Source organism: Vanessa cardui, chromosome 21 (assembly GCF_905220365.1).
Source record: "Vanessa cardui chromosome 21, ilVanCard2.1, whole genome shotgun sequence".
Lineage (NCBI taxonomy): Eukaryota > Metazoa > Arthropoda > Insecta > Lepidoptera > Nymphalidae > Vanessa > Vanessa cardui.
Window position 1 is genome coordinate 5,075,214 of NC_061143.1, and position 21,587 is coordinate 5,096,800.

Sequence of the window (21,587 nt, forward strand, 5' to 3'; positions counted from 1 at the left end):
ACCAGCACTGGGGCAGCGTGCTGCAAAAGCCAACCAACGATTGTGTTGGTTGGCTCCTCAAAGGGAAGAGGAGGCCTTAGCTTAACAGTGGGACATTTACAGGTTGTCACTTTATAAATATAGCCTTACATATAAAATGAAGAAAAATGTATTCAGTGTAATGGGATGGATATAATTTCAATAGTAATGGAACGTAAGGTTAATGAACTTGCATTTCCAATAACAATGATGTTTCGGTAGAAATAAAACATGGAACAGATAAAATAAACATTAGTAAAATCTATTGTTTCTCAGAAGAGGAAAATACCATTCCATCAAACATATCTTATATCTCATAATATTGAAATAATGAAGCTTAAAATACATATAACGCAACGGAATGAAAAGGTCAATGAACTTTGGATTACAAACGTCTTGTTGTTTTTCAAAATGATGTATAAACATATTTATTGCATATAAATATAAGTATTTTATTTGTTTGCGATTGTTGTACAGATTACATACATTTTTGGATCATGGCCAGTGAAAAATGCATAATCTTCTTTAGCTCTTATTTCTGATGAAAATTTCATTCTTAAGCCATTGTGAAAAATATCATTGGTTTTATTAATCTCGAGTATTTTGCCGCAGCAAACGTAGAGATATAAACAATGTCAATTTAATTACATTCCTTAAATATTATTTGACTTTTATTATATCTTGGCAGCATGCTGCTTTTAAAAGATGCACTTATTACTAAACAGTATATACGTAAACAACACGCGGTTGAAGATATACTTTTATTTTCCTCAACGGCTGGAAGTAAAAGGACATATCTATATTAATATTATAAATGTGAAAGTTACTCTGTCTGTCTGTCTGTCACTCTTTCACGACCAAACCGCTGAATTAAATTTGATGAAATTTGGTATGAAGCAAACTAGAACTTAATGAGAGGAAATAGGCTATTTTTTTGCCTAACACATGATAACCAATGCCCTAAAATGTGAGCGAAGCCGCGGGTGACTACTAGTTTGTTTATATGACTACTAAAAATTAGGTAAGGGCAACCATACTACTGGAGATATCGTTAACTATGAAATGACGAGTTTGAATTCACAAAAATAATTAAGAATTGAAAATTATTTGTATTACCAAAACACTTGTTTTTCTTAAATAATCAATCGCTTGAAAGTAACCATAACGTTATTGTGACGATCCGCCTAAGACAAATTGTAGACAAGGCGCCCGTTAATATTGGGGTCGCGACTAAAATACATGGCGGTAGCGAGCAAACGGCAGTAGGCGGCAGGCGGCGCACGCGCCGACCGCGCGCAACAATTCCCGGATTCAAATCCACCGGCTCATTTACTATCTCTGCGCTATATTTAACTTCTACGGAATAATTTGCATGTTCCATCACGAAAAGTTGTCAGTTACCTAAGTTACAAGTGACGTGAAACATAAACAGTTAGTGTTGTATCTGGTTAGTGAATTGTATAAATGTGTTCGCAATACGAATAGCCCAAATATTCATGACGTTACAGTACAGGAAGTAAACGTAATAATTTAACGTTAACGTCGACTCTAGTGAGTATCTCATATCTATTTTTTACTGTACTTGTCAATTTGCCAAATGGCTTTCTAGCTTTCGACGTTATTTATACCGTAACGGTTAAATCGAATAGATTAATGTTAGTTATGTTTAATACAATACCATTGTAAAAACTCCTTTCAGCAAGATGAATACTCCGCCGGCTTTATACGGAGCTATGAATAAAGAACGTAAGCCTTTCACATATACGCCAGGAGGACTGGATCTCTCGGAGATTAAGTCCGAACGGATGGCTAAGCGATTAATGAGAAATGCTATGAGCGAAGGAGTTTCAGAGACGCCGGCACAAACTCTAAAATCTCCTCCAGTCACTCCTGGTACGATACCGAATTTCAATTGTTTACCGGTGCAAGTTTTTCCCACATTTCAATTACCGGCTAATCCCAAATCATTATTGAAAACGAGGAATGTATCCGATACACCCAAAGAGCTTCCATCAAGTAATATTTCGTCGGCGTCTCCACTTACAACTAATAAGTACGGTAATGATTCGTGGAGAGAAATAAACAAGCCTTCGTCGGATTTCTCTAATAACAATATAAGTTCTAATTATAAACCGGCTGCAGTGCATGATTATAAGAAATCAACCAGTAATCCATCTACAATACTACCAAGTTACGGTAGCTATGGTAACACAGATATTACACTGCCTGAAATATGTTACGATGCGAAATATTTTCAATCTGAACCTCAAGGAACAATAAAGGAGATCGGTATAAGAAGCACTGGCTCTGAAGAAAAGCCATATGAAAACACTCAAGTATACAATCCAAATATTTTATTAAAGAATGCTACTGATAACGAAATTAATCCAGTATCCAGTGTCCAGTTAGCATCGACTCCATTGCAAGATGTAGCGACAAATAATTATGATCAGGTCGATTTAAAATTACTGTGCTCTTATTATATCTGTATTTATATGTCTGTTTACATTGTATGCTATACGTATTTACTCTACAATATTAAAGAGTTCAAAAGAATGCACTAATACTAATTGTGAGTTTATTAACTTTTCTTATTATTTTAAATAAGTTTTAAGCTTAACTGTTACTATAACATCTTCAATATATTGATGTCACTAACTATTTCATCATTAAGTAATGTCTATTTCATTTTCTTGCTATATTTTTTGTTTCTTATTTTTATTTTATTTATTTCAGAAACAAGTGAAGATTGTTAAAAAACAAAGTAACACGGATAATGAATCAGATCAAAATGGCGACACCGAAGCAGCAGTTTTTATTAAGCTACCTACAAAAACGTCAGCCGCAAAAACTGAGACTAAAGTTGAAGTTTTAAAGAAAGTTTTACCTGACGGTACAATCGAAGAAGTTAAAAAGACAATTACGAAAACTACAAGAGATGGTAAAACAGAAATTTCGACTAAAACCGAGACTCGAACAATACCAAAGGAAATCGCTGATGATGTCGTCGAAATCGAAGAAGAAGAGGAAGAAATTGAAGATGTCGAGATAAACGATACTGAAGATACTGTCGAAGTTTCAAAAGAAGTCTCAGAAAGCAAAAGAACCGAATCAAAAGAAAACGGTAAAGATGTTGAAGAGCAAAGCGACGATGAATTGGTTAGTGAAAAAGCAAAGACTGAAGTAAAAGAAAATGGGCATATTATTACAGGTGAAGAAAAATTAGAATCAAGCACAACAAAAAAAGTTGTTGTAATACAATCGACTGGCGAAGAATCTGAGGAAGAAATTGAAGAAGAGATAGAAGAGGAGGAACAAGAGGAAGATGGAGATGTGGAGGTAGAAGAAGTAGTAATAATTAAGAAGCCGCCTAATAAACAATCTGGAGAAAATGAAGATGAAACTGAAAATGTGGAAGATACTGTAGAAGTAAAAGAAAATGATGAAACAAAGAAAGAAGAGCCTGATCAGCAAGAACAAGAAATAGAGCAAGAAGAGGAGATTGAAGAAGAGGAAGAAAATGAGGATATTAAAGAATCAGTTTCTAATGAAGATGTGCCAAACGTGGAAAAAGAAATTGAAGTTAGCAATGAAGAAGAACAAGACAAAGAAGAAAAAGCAGAGGAAAAGGAAATTGAAAATGAAGTTCATAGTTTTAAAGAAGAAAGTAAAGAAGAGGTTGAAGAAAGTTATGAAGAAGCTGAAGATCTTGAAACTAAAGTTGAAATCAAGGATGAGACTTCTGGTAAACCAACAGAAGAAGAAACTCAAATTGAAATAAAGGTTGAGGTTCAGGCCGAAGAAGAAAATAAAAGTAAAGAACAGGTTGTATCACAAGAGCCTGTAGCCGAAGCAATAACAATAAAAGAAGAGCAGAAAAAACATGAAATTGAAAATGAAATTCTTCATAAAACAATAAATTCTGAACCAAGGGTATCATTTAGGGAGCCTTCAATACCTTTTGAAAAAGTAGAAGATATTGAAATAAAGCCTATTGGCCCAGCTCAGGAAATTATCAAAAAATCTCATACTGAAATAATAAGAACGACAACTGACAAACCAACTGGAGCCTTAAGTACACAGACTGAATATAACAGAATAGAAAATTTTGTGACGGTAAATCGCACAACAAAGACTTTAGACCATGCCTATGAGCAAACGCAGCAAACACTTCCTACATTGAAAACTTATTTTTCACCAATTACCGATAGAGTATTGACTACCCCACAACCAACATCGAAACCATACCAGCCTGTTTACACACCAGATCCCCCGACAGAAAGACGTCATAGCTTACTTCTTGAAAGACTTAGTGTGGATCGTCAAGTTCCTACAGGAGATATATATCAAAACAATTATCAAAGCAACCAGAGCTATGAACAAAATCAATGGTCGGAAGAACCACAGTCTGAAGTTTTGACAGTGAGCAATGTTAAACCTAGTACGATAACTAAAAACCAACAATGGTATCAACAAAATACGAAAGAAAATGTCATATCCAATACCGTGACGCCCACTCCTGTTCTTCCGAGCCAGATTTGGAATCAACAAAACCAAACTCCATCACAAAACCAACTACCTATACAACCACAATATCAAACATACACACAGCAACAATACACACCCAAACCTGAGTTTCAATCAACTTACGTAGAAAATAATTCCCAAAACATCTATAAAAGTAATACCAACAACGCTCAGTCTAATATATATCCAACTTATACTCCAAAACCAAGTTGGGTAAGTAGTACATTTGATACAAAGCCGGTTTCCAATACAGCTTCCAATCAATACTCATCACTACAAAAAGATTCGACAGAAAGCTACCAGAAGTCGACTCAGCAATTTAATTCATCCTATGTTCCACCTCCGTGGGAACAGGATTCGAGTTACATCTCTGAGAATCAAAATTACTATCAGCCACCCCCAGCGTCATCTTACACTCCTAACATTAACCAAAATACTCAATCATGGAAACCAAAACCACCTCCGGGAAAGTTTTCAAAACCGGCACCAACTGCGTACATACCACCTGCTCCAAACCAATCTTTTGTTAAGCCTGTAACGGTTGAGGATACATCTAAAGTATCTGGACGAAAAACCTACTATAGTGAATATGAACGGCGTTATATATCTGTACCGGAATCAACTTACATACCCAATGAAACTAAGCTGTCAGCCCAGCCTGACCCATCGCCTCAATATTATTATGATAATAATGAACCAACTGAATTTGTTGAGCCACAATGGCGTAAGGAATTAAGAGAGTTTACAGAGAAGGCTTCTCAAACGACAACCCAAACTGAAAGTACATCTGTAAGACCACCTTGGGAGGAAGATCCTAAGTATGCGGCTTCCAATGAATACCAAGCAACTGCGACACCAAGTTGGACGCAAACGTTAAGGCCACGATCCTGGCGAGAAAGGAGCTATGAGCCAGAATATGCTGGTTCGAAAGAGTGGCCAAAAACAAATACTCTTGGTCGTGGACGGCCACAAAGTTCGTATGTTAAGAGTAATATCAATACGATACAAGAGAGGCCGCGAGGAGTATCAGTTGATAGATACAATCCAAATAATTATCAGTCTCCAATGCCGTCGGAACATCCGCCCGTTCAGAGCCACACTTTGAACCCGACTATTCATCCAAAAACGTATCATAATCCGTCTGTGCCTGCTTACCACGGTCGTGCTTCTGCAGAACCTAGGTGAGTCTTTTTTCATAAATTCTTTTTCTTTTTCTTAGTAAACATAAGTGGTAAATTTAATAATCATAAAAAAGGTTGAGCCTGATTTGTCCAATTTACCCTATATTACTACCTAACAGAGATAATGTAGCACTTAGATTTTTACTGTTAATCACTAAATCAAATGCACTAAATCAATGCAAAGTTGCAAATCTGGACAAATTCTTCCACATATATCTGTGCTTAAATTGAGCTTATATTTGCATAGAAGACCATCCTAAGTAAACATGGATCAAACATAGACAGTCATCAACCCTATTATTTTAATTCATATCTAAGGTTAATAGTAGGTACTAGACTATAAGTAAATTTATTTTTAGTATATAAAATTATTTATTATTGTAATTGTGGCTCCGTTATTTTTTCCTTATCTGATGCTTTTGCTCTGCATGTTTCGAGGAGTAATTTTCCGTCTTTACGGAAAACCAAAATAATTATTCACGGTCCCGGGTTCAATTCCCGGCCGAGACGATGTAGATTACCATTAGTTTTCTATGTTGTCTTGGATCTGGGGGGTTTTGGTACCGTCGTTAATTCTGATGTTCCATAACACCTACTTTAGCTACTTACATTGGGATCAGAGTAATGTTTGTGATGTTGTCTCATATTTATTTATTAAATATAAAGCAATGTCTTCGTTAGAACTATAGCTTGATCATATTTAATGTGATTACATATTATGCTACATTTAAGTCTATTTATATAATTACAGAGAGCAAACTCCGACGTACCCAAAACAACGGATGAGAGTGGATACGAGAGCTCCTCCCGTTCAGTCAAGATCGTTTAAGTACCTCCAATGGATAACCGGTACAGAAGATTGAGAAATTAGTCGTTAATATAAAAATACTGTAATTATTAGGTTTAATATTTGCTAAGTGGATCTATCGAATGATCATGAAAGAAATCGAAAGCGAAATATTGGTCTAAGCTTAGAGCATAAAAATAATGTTTTACTTAAGATTTTTATTAATTGGTTTTAAATCATTTATCTCTTTCTGTTATCATTGATTTGATATATAAAAGAAGAAGACGCAAATAGGCCCAATACAACATCTAAAGGTATAATTATTCACATTCTCAAAGTAAACAAATTTCAGTAATTTTCTTAATTATTTGTTGAATCATTTACATATGTTCATATGATTTTTATAAATAATCAACGGATTTTACAACTAAAATAGCCATCGATCATAAATTATTTCAAATCAAATCAAATCAAATATAATCAGATCATTTTTTTTTCATATTTGTATGTCACGCAACATCATCCTAGATTAAAATCTCTCTAGTCTTAGTTTTAGAAGAATTCATCAAATCGGTATAATTAATAGAAGCTGTTCTTTTTTTAAATATTTTTATACTTACATTTAAAAAAGGAATTTAATTTAACCGTCAGGACATGTAAACATATTTGGCTTAATCAAATAAGTTTTAAGTGGGTAGAAAAAGGTTTTATATATTGAACCAAGCGTAAACGTCTATAGGTTTTAATTGCCAGCCAAATTAATGCAAATCTTAAAGCTAACATTTACGAAAATCAACTAATGTCTGAATTGGTTTGTATTTCTTTGCCATTCGTGAAGCAGTCTTTAAGCCATCGTAAATTTTTCTAACGTTTTTAAATGTACGGTGTTACTTTACGTTTTTTTTGTAATTAAAAAGATGTTTAATGTACTCCCTTGTACATCGATGATTGCTTATTTACTTTCATTATATTTAATATAATTAACATACCAAATAAATCGTGCCATATTTATTTTTAAACAGTTGCATGAATCACGTTATAATAATTTATCGTTTTATTTAATTGTGGATTATTGTTGAGTTTTATTAATAAAATATTAAATAATTTTCACGTGTATTATTTTAATTCTTTATTATATATAATTTATGTTACTTATGTATATTTCTGTGTTTGATGATTTTCTAAAACTCAATAAGTTTTCATTCTAGTTCCTAGAAGACATATCCACTATTTCAGATATAATTTCTTATGTAAGGAATTGCAAATTGGAGCTTGGATCATCTACGTTATGGTTATGACAGAAGTATGCATAATAAAGCTATGATACCTTGAGGTCGTTATATTTTTTCTTATCCTCATGCTTAATGTGTCTTGGTCGTTATTTTTGAAATATCGTCATTTTGTACTTAATGATCTTTGAAAACTATAATTTTCGATGATATGTGAATACAAATGCGGTACCACAAATTCACAATCAGCTTACTATAGTATATAATAGCTATACTAATCCCAAAAAAGGCATTCGCATTACCGAATAGTGTGGCAGTAGTCTTACCTCGTACGTCGAATGACTGATGGCCCTTAGAGCAAAAAAATCCTGGACACTTCCAGCCAGGTAAAACAACCAAAAGAAGGAGGCGATCATAACTGGACGCGGAAGGCGAATAATCGAGTGATTTGGCGTACCTTGTATGAGACCAGCAGTCGTTGACGATTGGCTGACGATAAATGACAATGTTCTTTTTTCTACCTAGGAATGCCTTTTGAAATTAACAACTTTATTTTTCAATAATTTTTTTATATAAAATAAATAAATATGTTACTTTGTCATCGGTTTGTGAATCAAACATGAACGGAAAAGACAATGAAAAATGCATTAGTATTTGTAATCTATGATATATTGTTATCTGAAAATTTTATATGACAATTGTTCGAATAGATTTGGTCGAATGGAAGTTCCTGCATTTCGTCTTTAGGAAACTTTTGGGTCTCCGGTATATTTTATCGGAAACAAATGTAGGGGCATGAGCTGTCAAAAACTTACGTTATGAGGTAGTCGTATCCATTTCGACTTTTTTCATTCTTAATAAATTTATGGCCAGTGTAATTTTGTCGTAATATAGTTTACTTAAAATTGAGCCTGAGTCGGTATGATATATTCTACCGCTTATCAGCATTGTTTCTTTTGTTGCGTTAAAGTTTAGATGAGAAAAAAGCGTGAAGCTAACAGTTGTTGACTTGTATTTAACAAACATGATTCGTATTTTTAAATGTTGAAAAAGAGTAATTACCCAGATTTTTGCAGGTTCTTCTCGGTAGAATCTACATTTCAAACCAGCAGTTTCCCTTAATATAGTGTGTAAATGATGGTATAAAGGTGCTTGCTATGCTAAAAGCTGACTTCAGTAAAGTATATTTGGATTGATTGATTGATTTAAAGTGAGTGAAGCAGTGTAAATTCAAATACTATCAGCTATTGAAGCGGTGTGGCGGAATAAGCTTTTTGTTTTTTTTTTTTTATGGTATAGGTTGGCGGACGAGCATATGGACCACCTGATGGTAAGTGGTCACCATCACCCATAGACAATGACGCTGTAAGAAATATTAACTATTCCTTACATCGTCAATGTGCCACCAACCATGGGAACTAAGATTTTATGTCCCTTGTGCCTGTAGTTACGCTGGCTCACTCACCCTTCAAACCGGAACACAACAATACTGAGTAGTGTTATTTGGCGGTAGAATAACTGGCGAGTGGGTGGTACCTACCCTGGCGGGCTTGCACAAAGCCCTATCACCAAGTAAAGCTACGACAAAAAGGCAATCAATTATTTTTCTATAGTGTTAGAGAAACGTATAATCAACGATATGATTTAATTACATATTATCGATACAAATGTTCTAAATTTGAATGCAGATCCGGTGTGTCGGTGTGTTATGATAGGTCAAAGAAAAGAACCAAATTTGACACAATGTGGTACGAAGCGAACTTTAATTGCCAGGAAGGACGAAGTCTTTTTAAATCCTAGCAACTTACGATCAACTAATCAAGAAATAAAAAAATGAAAGCGAAGCCGCGGGCAATAATTAGTTTCTAATATTAGTGTTTTCACATCAGAATAATTCATTCGTATTTCATTCAATATTTTACATAACTTATATGATATTTTATTCATATGAAGAGTTATCAAATTTGAATCGAATGCTCAATAGAGAAATCATTAAAGCAATATTCCTAAACAGTGTCCACCCAAATAAGTCACCCTACGTTGCTAAAATAAAACAAAAATTTGCAAGCGCAATATAAAATCCCTAACATTTTTAAATCCTTTTAGTTAAATCAAATGCAAGGCTGTGGTCACGTACCGGCGCAAATAAGGATATACGCCATCTCCCCGTTCCTCCTACACCGTAAAAACCTCTTTTTACAGTCGTGTTACAACGAAACGCTCTCGTGGCTCCAAACTATACCACTTAGCGTATATAGGTGTACTAGCTACGGCTTGCGGTGCGATTTTAAATGCACTGATTTAATTTATCTAGCCACATTACGCCTTTTATACGGACGCTCTAAATGGGCGTGGTGTAAATTTTAGAAATGTTTTGGATCTCACTATAATAATTTAATAAAATAATAGCAAGAGGTTTAATGCGTTATGGCTTTCGTAATTTAATTTGCAATTTGCGATTTCATTTTTAAATAATATTATCAAATCAGTAATTGAATATTAAGATGTTCTGAGAAAGCTTTAGGAATTATAGGTACGTCGTATAGAATTTCCAAGGTAGAATAAAAATCTAATAAAGAAATGTCAAAGATTAATTAATCTGACTAAATATTTGAAGCTCATTGGTAGCATATTGCGTTATCAGCTGCGATCGACCAATTACAATTGAGTTGAAAGTTTAATTCAATTTGTGTCGTTCCGTTCAGAAATTGAAATAATAGGAATTAAAGGTTAGAAAAAAATCGGAGAGTTACTTCAATATTTTAAAAAAAATGTACAAATTCATATTGAGCGTTTGCTAAATACACAAAAAAAATCAATGGTACAAAACAATTAGCCCGTGAATGTTCTACTCCTGGACTAAAGTTTCTTCTATTTACAAGCGAAAGTTTGAAGTTTGTACCACGCAGCTCTTAGTCGGTATGCATGTGGCAGATTTTCATCTCTACCCTAAATTCCATCACCGCTAATAAAACTCAACACTGATCGAGATTGATCTTCGGTCAAGGTACACGTATTATTCACGAACTGCTTATTTATTAAAAGCCATCCAATATAATCAAACAATAGATGTAGGAAATGGCGATATCATTATATCGTTGTCAACAATAAGTATTAAATTCGTATAGAAAGGGATATTCAGAGATGGCGACGAGCCAAAACATTTATCATGCAGAACAACGAACTGTTATCTCATCAACGTATCATGATTCTGGATAAATATCACAATTTAGGTGAAATATCTGATCGTAAAGACCATTTTCGCTTACATCGATATTTGCGTTGTTTGTATTTTTTGGAGATGTGACATTATTGAGTTAATATTGTAATATGTAAGAATGATTTAGCACAGATAAAATATTTATGAAACTAAATACTGTATATTTACACCCACTCCCAGCCTTGTCCGTTGTGTTAGTATAACTACAGGCACAAAATTCTTACAACTTCATTGCCAAGGTTGGTGGTGTGTTGGCGATGCAAGGAATAGTTAAAAAAAATTACTGCGACAATGTTTGCAGACGTTGGCGACCATATATCATCAGTTGGACCAAGAAAAAACTCAATTTTATTGCGTTGACTGCGTAATTATCTTCCAATTATTCGGAAATACTTTTCAACGGTTTTATGCTGCTAATTTTAAGAGGTAAGGTTTAGGCGGTTTAAGAGTTACCCTATTATTATGTTAAAGTAAACTACCGGCCTGTAAATTTACCACTGCTGAGATAAGGCCTCCTCTTCCATTAAGCAGGGGGTTTGGAACATATTCCACCACGCTCTTCCAATGCGGGTTGGTGGAATGCACATGTGGCAGAATTTCGATGAAATTAGATATGCATAATGCAGGTTTCGAGATGAATTCTAAACACAATTAAGTACATATATATAGTGGTGCTTGCCTGGGTTTGAACCCGAAATCATCGGTAAAGATGCAAGTGTTCTAACAACTGGGCCATCTCAGCATTATTATGTTATTATTTATTAAATTTTCCACTAATTGTAATTATGCAAAAACGTAAAATCTGTATTAAATTTTTATATACGGAAATAATTTTGTTACTTAAAAGTAAATTTAATATAAAAATATTATAATGTAAAGTATTGTGCGCCAGAAATGGCTGAATACATATTGTGATCAAAACAAATAAATAACAATCAATATAAAACATTTGTTTGTATCTATCTGTCTTTGTCAATAAGATATATTTAGTAAATATTCCATAGCTGGAATAATGTTTTCCTCTCCCTCGAAGGAGAAGGAGGATGTTTTTATTCCATTTCTGCAATATTTTAGTAGTTGGCAGATATTCATCCTTAATCAACAGGTCATGTTACCATTGAGCTCGAGTTGAATTATTATAGAAATAAACTTATAAAAACAATAATGTTAACTGGATATTGATCAAATATCGTTGTTTGCGAGCCATGTCTATTCGCAGACAAGTTCAATTCCCAATTTTAATTTTATACAGCGATAATTTAGGACAGTTTCAAAATTACTGGTTGGGTTAGAATTTTCTGTATGGTGTTTGTTTTTATTTTATCTGTTTTTTTATTCCTTGATATTATGAGTCATGGCCGTTATCCATTTGGAGTAATTAATTTGTTGTTTCGAGTATCATTTCATGTACATTAGACGTTTATTGCGTTTTAAATATTTACATGGTTATGCTTCTAACTGGCTTTGCGAGTGTGTCCTTAGTGGGCAGATGTGTACCCTCAGTATTTTATTGTATAGGTTGATTATTAAGACGTGAAACCGTAACAAACAAACAAATAAACGAACTCACTTTCACATTTGTGATATATATACAAATATGAAATAAAACTAGTTACTGTATAAATCTTGACAGCTTGGAATGGTGGCAAGAATGCTACCTGCATTTCCCCGTTGAATCGAAAGTCCGATCCTCTGGGCAAAAAACGAACGTGTTATACTTTGATGAAACTTTTTGCACCACTACTCCAAGGGCTAAGCGTTTCGACAGCAAATTTAATTTTTGCATTAAATGTTATTAATTATTTTGTAATATTAACTAGGAAAAATAAACAGACCACATAACAAATATACTATATCGTTAGATTTGGTAGAATGCAATTGAGAATATTTTCTATAGCACTACTGCACTTTATGGGCAGTTAAAGTGTTTGTCCGGCTGCTGTGATATATTAAACAAATTATAAAAAAAGTTTTACAGGGAAAATTAGCCTCATCTATATCCATCGATTATGCCTGAAATCTTGAAGACATTAGCCCAGCAGTCTGATGTTTACCGGTGGTTACTAGTATCGCGGTTAAACTGCTTTTTTATTTTTAGTTTCCACCTAATTTTGATACTTTATTTACCTTATCTTTTCTACACGTAGATTAAGGTTTTTTTATTGCAACTACATCCGAATTGTGTAAAGAATTTATCAAACAAATAATCAGTCATTATGTTATGAAAAGTTAGGTTGAAAATTAATAACTTTCAAAAATCAAAATCAAAATAAAATTAATTCAAGTGGGCTTTTACAAGCACTTTTGAATGGTCATTTAACAATAAAGCTACCGCCGGTTCGGAAAGTAGATTCTACCGAGAACAACCGGCAAGAAAGTCAGTAGTTTCTCTTTTTCAACATTTAAAAAATACAAAGTCATGTTAGTTAATACAATTATTACATCACATTACTTTCCGCAAAAATAACAAACTATAATCTATAAAATATTTACATATCAGCGTTATCGGAGAATTTTCTTAATAAAACAACCAATTTAAGAGTAACAAGCAATTTTACCGAGACACTGAAATGATGGAGCGTTGCCAACACATTACGTATTGCATCCGAGGCAGTTATCCAATTATTGCATTGTGTGTCAAGTCAAACATTGCTGTCTGATATTTGATCGTAAACCGGTGCTAACAGACGCTCTAGATAAATGGCTCTTCCAGAACACGCTCTATTATTTTTACATTTATAAACACATTTGATACATGTCTGTATTTTCAACTATGTTTAAATTGCGATCGCTTATATATTATTCGAATGTAAGTGTTTTAATCGAAACAAAATTGTATGGATTATCGTTATATTTATTTATAGCGTTGATATTTATTTTTCAAACTGGATTTATAAATTAAATTGGATTTTATTGTTGTGCATATGTTTTTTAATTGGTAAATAGTGTAACTAGTAAGTTTTTCGTTGGTTCTCTTTGGTAAAATATTTCAAAAATATCTGTAAAAATTGCTTAAAAAGCTCATTGCAAGATATTAACATTAAATTAATACTCAAAACAAAGTCATATGTAGGTTGTCTTTCTGTGATTATGTCCTTCGCTAATTTTTAGTTTTTTAAATAAAGTGTATGTTATTGAAAGTTACTGTTGTAAAATGCCCTAAATTGATTTCATGAAATGTAATCGATATGAAATATGATATATCACTCGCATTAACAATAAATTACCAAACCTACCTACTACATAAATAATTAAAATAGAGTAATACATTCTTAAATTAAATATGAAATAAACCTAAATAAAACATGATTTAGATTTGTCGGATTATCGATGTTACAAACGAAAATAATTAATTAATCCAATTATTATGATTAGAACGAAGATAAACGCAAATTAAACACATGATAGTTAAGTGGTGTTTAATCTTATTCTCTTTATTTTTCATACAAGCCGTCTTCACTAATTTCAAAATTAATCTTCTATTAATAAAATTAAAAAAAATAAGATCCTGATTTAATTGATTGCTGATTGCTAATTTGAATAACTTATATATTTATACTATACCACTTTCATTATTAATAAATTGAATCCGTGCGACATCGTTGTAGGTGGCTAGCTGATCATATATTTTCAAATATAATATAACCAATCACTCAGGATAATATAACTTACAAAGAAAATTCCCTGTAAGGCGTATAGATTAGAACAATTTACTATATATCATTTCTTCTAAGATAATGGGCCTCCCTCGGCGAGAGATAACGAACATCGTGGATTGGTCTCGGCAAATTGTAGAGGTTTGTAGGTTGTAGGGTTCCGTGGGAATGAGTGTGATGCGAATTTTTAAATTATATATAAGTATAATAAAAACTGGCGTAAAATTATAAACCATGAATTTGAAATGAAACATCATGTGAAAAACATCTGCGAAGACGAGGGTCTTCAGGTTCAATCAAAAAATCAAAATCAAAATAAACTTTATTCAAGTAGGCTTTACAAGCACTTTTGAATCGTCATTTTATAATTAAGTGACGCTACCACCGGTTCGGAAAGTAGATTCTACCGAGAAGAACCGGCAAGAAACTCAGTAGTTACTCTTTTTTAACATTTAAAAAATACAAAGTCATGTTAATTGAATACAATTATTTAAATTAATATATCCTGCTTGGAAGTAATCAGGTATTAACTCCACGCTTTTTTATCATCTATAAAATCTTGTATCGAATAATATGCTTTTTCTACCAATGTATTTTTTACAAACGATTTGAATTTACAAAACGGCAAAGTTAAAAATGTCTGCGGAATTTTATTATGTAAATACCCGTGTAATGAACCGTCGTTTTATCGCGTGCTGAATTTGTGGTTAAAGTTCATCTTGTTCTGGGTAAAGGTGTCATGTGTCGTGGAATATATCGATCCGTATTGGAACAGCATGATGGAATAAGGGAGAAAAGAGTTCCCAATTTATTTAGGACCTTAAACTAAGTACTTCAATATTAATTTATAGGTTTAGTTCTTAATATGTATAATTCTTATAGCACGACAAAAAGATCCAATGGATACAAAATACAAACTTTATTTATTAAAACAAACTCATATCATTACATAAATTATTTTTACAGATGCAGCTAAGGGATAAAAGTATTTATAAATAAGAATACGGAATCATATACATTTCAGATTAAGTAGATTTTTATAGAAAATGCTGATTATTCCACTAACGAAGGTAAAGGAATTCTCTTGAGTGATGTTCTTTAGTGGTTAAGAGCATGCCCTTGTTTATATACACTATTAAATGGTCCATCTAAAAGGCTTCTACTGCCGTTTACTTCAGAGTGAGGAGCAAAACAAATTATTGTTAATGAACAATACACACTATATTACAAGGTATATAAATTAAACATTAAGTTAGTGAATGTACAAAAATCTAATAGCATATAAGCATAGATATCCGAGAGGCGAAATGGTCCAGTGGTTAGAGCGCTTGCACCTTAACCGATGATTGCGGGTTCAAACCCAGTCAAGCACCACTGAATATTTATGTGCTTCATTTGTTTTTTAAATTCATCCCGTGCTCGGCGGTAATGAAAACATCGTGAGGAAACCTGCATATGTCCAATTTAATACCAATTCCTCCACACGTGTATTCCATCAACCCGCATTGGAACAGCGTGGTGGAATATGTTTCAAACCTTCTACTCCAAAGGGAGTGGAGTCCTTTGAACAGCAGTGGGAAATTTACAGTCTGTTGTTGTTGTTGTTCTAACAATTTACGGTTAATATGTGTGCGATACATTACGAATTTACGTTTTAATGTGTGTGTGTGTATATTGTTTCTAGCTTTAAGACTGTTTCATATCACGGTGGAATATTACTCGATGGTTGTTCGCGTGTGCATCCGACTTAGTTCTCACGTTAATTGGATTCCACGGAGATCTCCCAAAGGCTGTCTGTCAAGACTCGCCCGGACATGAGTACTAAGAACCGTTGGAATTAAAGCGTTATTGCTTTTGATATTAAATACGTAAATAAATATTGTATTTTTTTTGTGTTCTAATTTTAAAATAATAATTATAACAAATGATCTACTCATTCAATTATTAAAAGTGTGACACTCGTTTTATGCTTTTTCTTATCTACAAAAAGGAAGAGGCTCGAAAATATTTAAAAAAATTATAAGCGTGTCCATCAAAGAATTGATAATTGTTATTTTAGGATAGTTCCGCTTCGATTGGTTACAGTTTTACGTCGTTCGGTAGTATCTGAAAACCTTATTATCACTACATATTATAAAACAAAGTCCCCAGCCGCGTCTGTCTGTACTTTCAAACTTCAAAACTACTGAACGGATTTTCATGCGTTTTTCACTACTAGACAAAGGGGATTCATAAGGAAGGTTTCGGTATATAATTTACGATAATTGTTAATCATATCTTAAGGGAGCAATAAAAAATATATACATAAAAACTAATAAATAGTGTCCACACTTGCAAAGACGGGGCGGGCCGATAGTGTATATACATATATGTAATGATAAATTATTTCGTACTCTAGTACATATATACCTATATTCTTTAAGTACTTTTCATCCCCGTCATTTTAAAATAAGGTCATTAATTTCAAAGTATATATTTAATACTCATCACGTCTAGATTCGCGTGTTATAACCGCTGACCATTATTTACACCGTCAATAAAATAAATTTCTTGGTGGTAGGGCTTTATGCAAGCCCGTCTGGGTAGGTACCACCCACTCATCAGTTATTCCACCGCCAAATAACAGTACTCAGTATTGTTGTGTTCCGGTTTAAAGGGTGAGTGAGCCAGCGTATCTTATTTCCCAAGGTTGGTGGCACATTGACGATGTAAGGAATAGTTAATATTTCTTACAGCTTCATTGTCTATGGTTGATGGTGACCACTTACCATCAGGTGGCCCATATGCTCGTCCGCTAACCTATACCAAAGAAAAAAATAAAATAAATCATGTTATAACACTTTAAATAATCTATGAAATGCGAACTCATAACTAAAACGATTTTAGTGGGATGGTTTTTGATAATTCCCTCACAGACCCTTTTCCTCTCAAGGGACATCTTATATTTATGGTTTTCAAAAGATAGGGTTGGATTCCAACAAGTTTCCCCGGAATGGCTTAGCAATGCCTTCCGAGATGTAATTGATTTATTTTGTTTTTTGTCGTAAATAAACTCTACAGTTACAAATTTGTTTTTATTTCTGATTTAAAAGAGATTTTAGTTTTATTTAAAATATTATTAGTATGAAACAAAGTCGCTATGACGGTCTATTCTGTTCTATTCTCACGTTTGCCTTTCAATTTAATTAGAATTATTTTCGAAAGACTGTGTTTTTTTATGTGTTTTTGTGGCTTTTATTTATGCATATATTCATTAGAATATATCAATAACAAAAAGTTGAGGATTTTTTATCAAATTTTCATCAAGTAAACATTCTTTATAGTTAGATATATGTACATATATATAGCAATCAACAAACTAATGTTCTTCTAAATAAGTGGTCTTGAAAATTTCAATAGACGCGTATATGATAAGGTATGTTCGTGTATCATATAGTCATATTATCTATCACTAGTTTACTTTCAAAAATTTTTTTATGAACCTTTATCAAAATAAACGGTGTATTAAACTTTTTCTTTAAAAAGTATCTGCTTTTGGCACTATTTAAATTTCGCCGGTAGTTTCAGAGATATCACATGATATTTGGTAAAGAGTAAAAGATGGCGGCGACATTCATGAGAGTAAGCTCTCAAACTTTGACAATACAAAATGTAATAAAGTATTACAAAAACTCTCTTTGATCCATAACTTTCAGATAAACGACGGCCTCCGTGGTCGAGTGGTATGTAAACCGGTTTTCATGGGTATGCCACTCCGAGGTCCCAGGTTCGATTCCCGGCCTAGTCCATGCAGAAAATTCATTAGTTTTCTATGTTGTCTCGGGTCTGGGTGTTTGTGGTACCGTCGTTACTTCTGATTTTCCATAACACAAGTGCTTTAGCTACTTACATTGGGATCAGAGTAATGTATGTGATGTTGTCCCATATAATATATAAAACAACTTTGCATATTACTTTAGAGTATCAAATCTTTTTGGCATTTTTACTATGCTATAGTAGATTAAGATAGAAGTAGCACCGAACGCGTTACAGCTAATCTTTATAAATGATTTTTCCTACATACGTCAATCACGTGAAAATGACTGAAAATATCGGATTATCTGTGAGCAAACGACACGGAATCATCAGTATATAGATAACTATATACATATAGCCTATAAAGGCTATTCATTTTTATGCTCCGTTTATCCTACCTCCTTTTTGTGAAAACGATCAAGTAACAGCTAATATAAATAATCTTATTCATTACTTTTATTATTCCATACAAATTAATAGGGCAAAACGCGATATATAAATTTACCGAAAAGCATTCAAACATACATAAATCATGATCAGTAAGTACAAAGTCAAAGCTATTAGTTTAGTCAAAATAATTAGAAAATCATGATCGACAATTATCAGTAATCAAACGCTATCAAAGTAATAAAGACACTATTACAAATTTCAATACATAGAACATATTACATATTAGATCTGGGATGAGTCAATTCAACAAAAGGCTTCGTAAAAACAACTGACACGTCTACTAATGAGGGAAATGTCGTGTAAATACAACCTTTATGACACTGCTGAATATGTGAGTAGCAGCTCTGACCCGGCACAATTAAAACTAGTTGACACAGAATCAGTAACACATGTTTGCTATTCGCGCGTTCAAAACACATATTCTGTTTTGAGACGAATTTTTGGCTGCGCGAAATTTAAAATTGGAACGCGATTATCAAATCATAGTATTCGTAATTTCATGAAAGAAAAAAGGTTATTCTTTAATTTACATAGTATATTTAAGGTTTTGTCTCTCTAAAAATAATACATAGACGTGTCAGAGGCCACTCTACCACAACATCGTGTGTTATAAGCAACTAAAGAATTAATACGTATTTAATTTATATAAATATAATTAAAGACCAAAAAAGATAACTGAAATTAATAATAAGTGCATATTTGTTTGTGTGAGGCGAGTGTAATGTAGTTGTATGTATGTATATACATATGTATGTATGTTGTATGTGTTGCTTTTTGTTCGAGATTCTATCGTGAATCTGGCTTTGGTGTCGTCCAAGTAGATAATATTTTCCACCAATTTTCAAAACGTAGATATTTCAACAAAATATTATAAATAAACTAATAATAAGTCCAAGCTTTTCCGTTTGTCATTATTATGATCTTGTAATTATATCAACGATATCAAAGAGAGTATACAAATTTTATCAACTTGCTATATTTTTGAGCTAATATGATTTTTCGTAAATAGTAAACTGCTTTATTCGAATTTTAAATAAGGATTACAACGTAAAGGGATTTTTTAAAATAGTTGAAGCCGTATTCGCATTTACCTTTTGTATCCATACCAAAACATTACTCCATACAAAAACACTAATATTAATGAAGATTTTCTTTGTCTGTTATTCGAATGAAATTCAAAAACCGACAACAAATTCAGAGAAAGAAATTTGGCTTGTAATGTGTTTGGCTTCTACAAAACGAATAAAAGACTTTGAAAATATAATTAGTACGTATAGGTTATAAATGTTTATACCACCTACCCTTTTCTTTGTTTAGCTTAGCAATATTTTATATATACCCCTAGGCTGTCTAGTAGATATTACTTTTATATTGATCTAGCATGGACTATTATTTTTATTTTTTATTTATGGTATAGGTTGGCCGACGAGCATATAGACCACCTGATGGTAAGTGGTCACTATCACACATAGACAATGACGCTGTAAGAAATATTAACTATTCCTTACATCGTCAATGTGCCACCAACCTTGGGAACTAAGATGTTATGTCCCTTGTGCCTGTAGTGACGCAGGCTCACTCACCCTTCAAACCGGAACAAAACAATACTAAGTACTTTTATTTGGCGGTAGAATAACTGATTAGTGGATGGTACCTACCCAGACGAGCTTGCACAAAACCAAGAATTAGTATAGCTATTCAAAGAATTACCTATATATCTGTTTGTATTTATTTTATTTAGTGTTTAATAGGTTATATCATAGTTATTTTTTTTACGTTGATTTAGATGTAAATCTATATTATAATATTATAAATGTGAAAGTAACTCTGTCTGTCAGTCTATCTGTCTGTCACTCCTTCAGGACTAAATCAATGAACCGAATTTGATGAAATTTGTGAAGCAAACTTGAACTGCAAGGAAAGACATAGACTACGTTCTTTGCCTAATACATTACAGCCAATCCCTATCATACAGATATAACGCTGTAAAAGATATTAATCGTTCCTTAAATTGTCAATGTTCAAAACTCTGAAACTAACAGGCTATGGTTTTTGTACCCGAAATTACACTGGTTCACTCATAGTTCAAATTACATATATTACATAGCACTATTTCGAATATATCGAAATATCGAATAAGGGATGAGAGATACAAGCTTATACCAGTAAGTAATGCCTTCTACGGGTATTATTATTGCATAATGTAATTTTCTAAGAATTCTGAATGATGCTAATTTGAATGAAGTTTTAATATAAAACGGTGTGAAGTCGCATTTTGCACTTAGACTCCGCGAACTTAGACGCTGTGAAATATAATTTGAAGATATAATCTTTGTTTTGTTTCTTCAATGTTGTCATAAAACTTTCGTTCTTGCAGTTCATTTGCAAGTTTTCGTTGCAGATGTTTGAAATGTTCATGTCGCTGAGTGGGAACTGTCGAAAGATGAATTATTCAAGTCTCCTATTCAAAATAAGTTCAGTAAGGCCTGAATTACGACAGATGAATGCATGCTTTATATAGTGAATGCATGAGCAGATGTTTCAGTTATGAAAATATGTTAATACAGCTAATTCCAACTCAGCTATGGTAAGGGCATAGAAAATAATTACGTCCTTTAGCAGCTGAAAGCATGCTTTTATTTTGGGCTGTGGTCATCGCTCGTGGACATCTGCAACAACGGGGGAGTGTAGGTGCGTTGCTGACCTTTAAGGAAGGTTTATACT

The 21,587-nt window shown here is 33.0% G+C and overlaps 1 protein-coding gene across 3 annotated transcripts in view; it reads left to right on the top strand.

Annotated features, from left to right (window-relative positions):
* LOC124538765 (probable serine/threonine-protein kinase kinX) overlaps positions 1–7,576 on the top strand; it is a 38,722-nt gene extending 31,146 nt beyond the window's left edge. For 2 of the 3 annotated variants that reach the window (XM_047115947.1, XM_047115948.1), the window contains exons 3-4: positions 2,755–5,726; positions 6,478–7,572. In XM_047115947.1, coding sequence (XP_046971903.1) covers positions 2,755–5,726; positions 6,478–6,589 — 3,084 coding nt within the window. In that variant the 3' untranslated portion in view covers positions 6,590–7,572. Of the gene's footprint in view, positions 1–1,267; positions 1,570–1,717; positions 2,472–2,754; positions 5,727–6,477 lie in introns of those variants that run through there. The other variant, XM_047115946.1, reaches the window with a different exon arrangement.
* The last annotated feature ends 14,011 nt before the right edge of the window (positions 7,577–21,587 follow it).